General features: G+C 40.9%; 1 protein-coding gene across 1 annotated transcript in view; it reads right to left on the reverse strand.

The window, feature by feature from the left end:
* Window positions 1–7,595, reverse strand: part of LOC118326587 (phospholipid-transporting ATPase ABCA1-like) — a 39,382-nt gene that overhangs the window by 11,802 nt on the left and 19,985 nt on the right. Inside the window, exons 9-18 of the mRNA XM_035659611.1 lie at window positions 5,628–5,871; window positions 5,376–5,515; window positions 5,167–5,283; window positions 3,676–3,870; window positions 1,854–2,062; window positions 1,581–1,757; window positions 1,278–1,500; window positions 782–1,003; window positions 321–525; window positions 95–208 (exon numbers count right to left, since the gene is read on the reverse strand). Of these exons, the coding sequence (XP_035515504.1) occupies window positions 95–208; window positions 321–525; window positions 782–1,003; window positions 1,278–1,500; window positions 1,581–1,757; window positions 1,854–2,062; window positions 3,676–3,870; window positions 5,167–5,283; window positions 5,376–5,515; window positions 5,628–5,871 (1,846 nt within the window). The remainder of the gene's footprint in view (window positions 1–94; window positions 209–320; window positions 526–781; window positions 1,004–1,277; window positions 1,501–1,580; window positions 1,758–1,853; window positions 2,063–3,675; window positions 3,871–5,166; window positions 5,284–5,375; window positions 5,516–5,627; window positions 5,872–7,595) is intronic.

Raw genomic sequence — 7,595 nt, forward strand, 5'->3', positions numbered from 1 at the left:
AAATACATAAAGGTAAATGTATCATCTATTTATTTATATCTGAAAATTCTTCCATAAACATAAAGACAATTGATATTAGTAATAATGATTATACCTTCAGCGTTGCCCTTCTTTGACATAGGGGTGGAGAGGTTCTTGTTCTCTTTCTCTCCGCACCAGTATGTTCTAGTGAAAGGGAAATACCAAGGCCTGGGGATCCCGTACTGACCTGGAATAGAGTGAAATGTTTTGTTTTCAGTCCTGTCCGCCAACCTAAAACAACTCATAATACTCTGCATTATTTAACAGTACATGATTGATTTAGCAATTTAATCTCTTACCAGGGAACACAGCTTCGATATACCAGGTCATTATTCCGTAGAGCACGGCGTCAAACAGCATGAGGCAGATAGAGGTGGTCAGGTTGTAGCTGTCTTCCTCCAGAGGGCTGGCAAGCAGGTTTGACCACTGGATGCCCACCCCTTGCTCCTCAAACAGGGCAAAGTACTCACAGCCAAAACCAAAAGCCACAGGAGACAGCAGACTCTGTGAGAAGAACAGAGAAGACAGATATTAGCAGAGCTAAACTTTGGATAGGGAATGTATGTAGATGTCATTTTTTGGACACGTAGGTCCATTTAAAAGAATACTAGAGACCTTTTTAGATCACTATGTGGCAATGAAGAGATTAGATTTCTAGACATAGATGTGAGGGTAAAATCTCAACAACACAACATTCATCACAAAATGTATGTATTTCTGCATGTATTCATGTGTGTATAATTAAATTTCTTCTACGCACCACTACAACTTTTGCTCCAAAGCCCACATAGTCTTGCCAGGCAACGCACAGCACGTAGGGCAAGTAGAGGGTGAAGTATATGATGCCACCGCAGGCAGCTGCCAAGTTGGCACGAGAGAACAGGGTGCTGATGAGGAAACACTGCATGATGGTTACTACGCCAAAGGACCCCAGGAAAAGAAACACCACTCCTGGGTCACTGTAAGGCAGTAGGTTGCCCATCTGAGAAAGGTGACAGGGAAAAAAGAGAAAGAGGATGAAATAGTTTCCTGGTTACAGCAGTATGATATCACTTCTTTTCCACGATTTAAGGACATTTCTAGACAATGAAGTGATCATGGAGAAACAGAGTGACTATCATGTCAAATGATTTGAGTATAAACATCAGCAATGATCAGTGTGAGTATGTTCACTTGTTTTCTACAATTTGCTGACATTCCTGCACGATGACAAAGTGTATACACGTGTATGTGTTTGTGACTGTGGCAACACTAACCTTCAGTAACATCACCAACAAGCTGGCGCTGATCAGGAGCGGGATTAAACTGCTGATGAACCAGCTGAGCCACAGGGTGCCGTTGTTCAGTCCCATGATCCTCATGGTCTCCCTGAGTCGGGCCTCCTTCTCATATACCACGCCCTTGATGATGATGGCTACCGAGTACATCCATGCCAAGGTCATGAAGAGAGGCATTGACCGACTCATCACCCGCAGGAAACTGTGATAAAAAGTGAGAACATTTGGTTACATACCTTGTAAAGTCACTGTACAGTGAAAGGTGCCATTAGTCTCACTTACATGTCATCAACATAGCAGGGGTAGGGCATCTGCTGAATGTAGATGCCTGTCTTCTCCTTGGTGCCAGTGATGGCTCTGATGATTCCCTGCTCAATGACGTCCTGTAGGTAAGAAAATCCACCCCAGATGTACCGAAGGTCCTCGAAGGGGTCTGCCCTGGGACCGGGGTCCCAATAGCTGCAAAGATGAAAGATGAAAATCAGTAAGTTCATAAGAACAAAATCTGCAATGAGTCTGCAATTAAAGATTGAACAGTTGAAGACAGCCTCTTACCCATCTTTAATCTTGTTTGTCCTCTCCACATTATCAATGTCCATGCGGATTTTATAGTTGACGTTAGGGGGCAAGTCAGTACTGTTGTTATGGGCGATGTCAGGAAACACAATCCCAGCCCAGAACTTCTGGTTGTCCAGAAGACCCATAGACTTGTTGACCAGTCTCTCCTCATTAGCTACTGGCTCCAGCTTGTCCAGGTTCACACACTGAGAGGAAAAGAGAGCAGGGTTATGGCATATTTTACTAGTGTATGAAGGTCTGTGTCTCAGTCAAAGAAAGACAGAGAGAGTTCCAAGCCATATCTGCCCCTGCTATCTTCATTGTGTTTTTTTCTATGTTGTTCTTAATAAGAGCCTGTCTTAAGTACTTCAAATGTTAATGTAAAATGGTTTTATTGGTTAACAGATCCAAACAAACTAATCAATTCTTAAGCACAAATCAATTCCTGCTCTCACAAATATTGTCCTCAAACTGATAACAACATTGAACTTTATACCCTGTTACACACACTCATGTGCCTTGGGGACCCCACCAGAGCTCTTTAGCTGATTTGTAGCGACCTCCTGCAGATTAGCCTCTTCCATAGCTGACATAAACTGACTTGTACCTCATCCCCTCACACTGTGTGAGAAGCCAATGAGTTCAGAAAGCACAATGAAAAACACAGCATTCCTAATGCTACAGGCAGGACAGGCTTTTTTATGGTTACTTAAGGCCTTGACATAGTTTTTGGTGTGAGGAATGTCAGTTTACACACATTATATGATCTCCTGGGTAAGAAACAGTCAGTACGTCGGAGGGTTGTTTGCAGAGTTGCTAGAAATGAGTCAAAGAAAGGTCATGGTTTTTAATATTTGTGTGACGTGGTTACCTAATTGACCTCCAGTTATGGTTTAAAATTCCCTCTTTCTGAATGATTTGTATTGTATTTGTGCATTTTATTGCATTATCCCCAGTGGTTAGAGGGATAACGAGACTAAGGGGAGTTTAATGTCACGAGGTGGATTCAAATCTGCATTAAACTCATCATTAGTCATCACTCTATGGAATGGAAAACATCATTATTTATTTAGATAACCTGATCATTATATATCAGATACGTGTATATGAGAGGTACATCACAAGGCTATTAGTTGACATTTCCTACAGAACCCTGCTATTATTTTATATGTATATAAGGACATCATAATTGAAATTTCCCACTCATTAGAGCATGAACATTGATTAACATTTGGCAGGAGCTTCAGGCTGGTTGCTTATTGCTGAGGCTTGGCTCTGGCACACTGACCCACAACTTAGAGACAGGGAGCAGTGACAGACTAAGCATAACCATAATTCAATTTGATGAGGGAAGGCAGGGAAAAGAACATTGGATTTTAAGACTTTTAATAGCCGTGCCAGTAGCTAAATGCAGCTCAAAGTGCATTAAAGAACAACAGAAGATAAGAGAAGTTTTTTTTAATGCGATGACCTATATGGGAAAGTGGCATTTAACCTATTTTCCCATTAGCTTTTCTTTGCATCTTGACCTAATTGGAAGTTTTAGATAACAGCTATTTTACAGACACAACTTAAGACCCATACAATGATGTGTTTATGGGCACACTCCTGCTACACAGTAATATATTTTCACACGTCTACATATGCAGACTGACCTAGTAATGTATTTATAAGTCAAAATTAGTTGGTCATTTTATGTACTAAAAATGTTTCCTGGAAAAATGCACCATCATCACGCATTTCTTTGTTCACACTTTGTTCACATTTTCTTCTTTTAGCCTTGTATGTTTGTTGGTGCATCCTGCACTGACACACTAACCTCCATGAAGCGCGAGATGGTCTGTATGGCCTGGTCGGTTTCGTTGAAAATGTCCCTCCACGTATAGGCGGACCCTGCCGGTCTTTGGTCCTCTGAGACCTTGGACAGGAAGGCTGACACATCTGATACCCGCCACTCAGTCTCACTGAGCTGGGCATTAAAGAATGCAGCACTGGCGTTATTCTGGAGCAGGGTCTGCAAAAAGGAAGGTTTACATTGTTTAGAGAGAGTCAATGTACATGTTACAATACAGAAAACCCAAAATATTAAAGAGGATACAGATAAAGAAAAACTTTACAAGAACCTCAGAGTCTTACTGTAATAAGACTTTAAAATACTTATTAACCTTCCTCTTGTGCTGTAAAATCGTTGTCAAACAACAGTGAACAAAAAAACTGTTGAATAATCAGTGTATGCCTTAAGGCTTGTTGGATTTTGTGACCTTTATTCCGGCTGCGGCCTGTGTGTGTGTGTTGGTGTATCCCTTTGTGTGACTTGTGACCTATTTCACTGTCATTAGTTTTTTCTGAGATCCCAATTCAAGGCTTTTTTCAAAGTCATTATCTCTATCATCAGCCAGTTTCCCAGAGAAAACTATTTCCGCTATCTTATCAAATACGATGCAAAACAGAATATTATCTAAGCCCTGTTATTTTCAACAGAACAAAATACAGCTGAATAGAGCTTTAAATGTAATGTTCTCTCATGATTTTCAAAGTGCATTTAATTGTTATTCAGAGGTTCATGACTCTTCATATACAGGTCTCAGCAAATATATCTTCAACAAGTTATTGTACAGAATCATCTCTCACCACTAGGTGGAAGTGGTGCTTATGTGATTTACATAGGAAAAGTGGCTTGTGAAAAAAAAAGCAAGCGGAAGAGCCATGTTAAGAAGTATACGCCATCTGATACAGACTTTTCTCTTAAGAACACAACGGTAATGGCTCATTCTGATAGAGTTTCATATTATACCCATGAATCTACAGAGAACAAGCAGTCCTGTGTGCAAGATAGCCGTCACTTTGTGTGCTTGTCTCTGTTAGATGTGATCAGAGACAACAAATGGTTTACATGATTGTTTTGCTTTATGTTTTCAGACTGCTGCCAGACCCTCATTTTAATACCACACTGACAATTCATCTATGCTTTGTTATAATTAATCAAATGTTGTAGTTGACCTAATCTCTCTGTATATTAGGCTCTCATTTTTAGGACACCAGCCAGTATGACAAATGACTGACTTCTTTTTGCCTCTGTCCTCTTTCTCCACAGTTTATCATCCAATCAGGGTCAGTCGGATATTTTGTTAATATAGTCACAGCATAGACCTATTGAAGTAGTCTGGGTGGTCATATCAGACACATAATTATACTTCAGTCTCAGAGATGCAGAGATTACAGTCTTTAAACCCCTCATGTAAACAGGAAAAACACTGAGAACGCAGCATTGACGTGTGTATGAGAGCGTTGTCAGTGCATCTGGACTCACCCTGACCAAGTCCATTTCCTCACTGTTCTCCATGAAGTTCCAAACTTTGGGCTTCAACTCCACCCACATCCCTCCAAGGTCCCGTAGCACGCCAAGCTCCTGGAAGGTCTTATTAACCTGCAGCACACACAAGCACACTCAGTGTCATTAAATGGAGTTTAATTTAAGATTCTGATGGCGGTCTTACAGATAAGAGGGGCCTGTTGTACCTCGTGGATGATCCTCTGTGTTGCTGGAGTATCTGGGGTGTACAGGATCTTCCCCATGAGCAGAGGCTTCAGAGCTCTCCAGATCATCCTGGAAATGGGACTGGACTCCAGGCTTCGCATCATGTTGTTACAATAGGGAGCTGGAAAATACACACAGTGAAATTCTGAATGTTGAAACTTGTCTGTCTTCTATGGTAAATAATTGGCAAAAAGGAAAAAAAATGGTTGTTTTCAATAGTTTTGGACACTCACTGGAAGAGTTGTCGTAAGTGGAAAGAGGTTCATTGTCGCTGTCGTTGCCATGGTTTCCGAACAGGGCCTTGTAGTTATTGTCTTCATACCAGTTGAGAGACTTGATTTTAAGACCACCTCCCTCAGGGTGTCCGCAGACGATACGTGACACAGCCTGGTACATCTGGTTTGGAGAGCCTGTGGCATTTGCAGTCAAATAGAGGATCTCCTTACGCATATCCTTCCAACTCTTCATATTGGAGAGCTGGAGGCAGAGACACACACACACACAGACATGTTGGCATGATGATGGCTGGCAGATAGCTGTATGCACAGTATATCGTTCCAAGTCCAAATGTTGACAAGCTAGGAGATACAAATATTCACAGACATTTCCCAGACCCACGAGCATGTAAACACACATTGAAAGCTGGTACTCTTTGACGGTCACACTAATTGTCCAACAGTCATCATCATCAGTTGGCTACACAGTGTCTCTTTACAAAGAACATTTCAGATGATGAATATGACCTTTAAACATTATACAATCTAATATTCATATCATTAATAATCTCATTCTGGGTTATGTGTCTTCTACTGTCTACTGTGAAGGTGGTTTAAAGTACATGGATTATGAAAAGTTGTACTTTTAAAGAATGAAGAGCTCTTTAGAAAATGATTTTAGTCTGGTAATTATATAGATCCATGTCTTAAATGTCAGCCTTCAGCAACAGAACAATGTCCCTCTGTATTCTTCATGAGTTTGCTGAATGTACTGCATGTCATAACATCTGAGTTCAAACTGTACATGCCCATGTACAGTTTGAACCTCAGTGTTATTGAACATGAACAATGTTCAATGTGGGAGTGGAATACACTTAGCACTTAGCTGTCCTGCCTGGACTAAACAGATAAATTTAACTGCTTGTTCCCAGTCCTATTCTTTCCCCGTCTGAAGGGTATGCAGCGTGTGTGCGGGGTTTTGTATTCTCTCTAGAGGAAAGGTCAGATAACATATAACACGTAATTTGGGGTGTTACTTAGATGTTATCACACTGTTTCTTACATAAAAATATGATCATGTATGTTCATGGAGTTTTTTAAGGAACATAAGTACTGTCCTTTATTATACTGATATTAAAAGGTTTACCTATCCACTGTGTTTCTTTGTCAAAAAAGTCTTAATGCTGAAGACTTGGGGGCAGTGTAGTACTGTTGCCTTGTTTTTACAGCACAAAATACATGTACTGCTGCAGCTCGGCTACTACCTAACAGTTTCTGGTATCAGTTTAATATCTGTTCCCCAGTGTCCAGAAAATAAAAGTAAAGCATATACATATTCTCAAAAACTGTTTTTTCTGATATTTAACAATTACTTGACATTGCCACAAACTTAAGTAAATAATATGTTCTCTTTGTTATATTCCTCTAGTCTCCAGAGAAACTGTCCTTGATATTTTATCAGGCTGAAGGGAGCAGGGAGTTCATTTTGGTTCACACAGAGGTTACTACAGGTCAAGAGACAAGTCGCCACAACTTCCCAGTTAATGTCTCTAAACTGGTCAACTGCACATGCAAATACGTCACCGACTCGTGATAGGGAAGGAATGAAAGGAGGGGTTTTGTGTTTTTGTGCAAGTAAGACAGGGAGAAGGTGGAATAAGAGGGGAGCTTTGGTTTTCTAAGTGTGAACCACAGAAGTTTATATTCGAGCTTAGGCTAAGCTCCAGCTTTGTGTGTGAGGAACGAAGGCTGAGGAAATAAGACCTTTTTCCTGAGGTGAATGTGCGTACTCAATTCGGTTGTCAGAGTATATATAGAGGCTCTGCTTGTGTAGCTGCGGGGTTTGCCTATTGAGGAGAACGACGCGATAGTAACCTCGTCTTTTGTTCCTCGCCACCCTCCAGCTCCTGCCGTTCCCATCCCCTGCAAGCTTTCTCTCCTTTCTTTCTCTTCTTTCTTCCTTTCTTTCAGTCTCACGCAACTTAT

The sequence above is a fragment of the Morone saxatilis genome, unplaced genomic scaffold, assembly GCF_004916995.1.
Source record: "Morone saxatilis isolate NCDOM2014 unplaced genomic scaffold, NCSU_SB_2.0 Contig17, whole genome shotgun sequence".
In the NCBI taxonomy this organism is placed as follows: Eukaryota; Metazoa; Chordata; class Actinopteri; family Moronidae; genus Morone; species Morone saxatilis.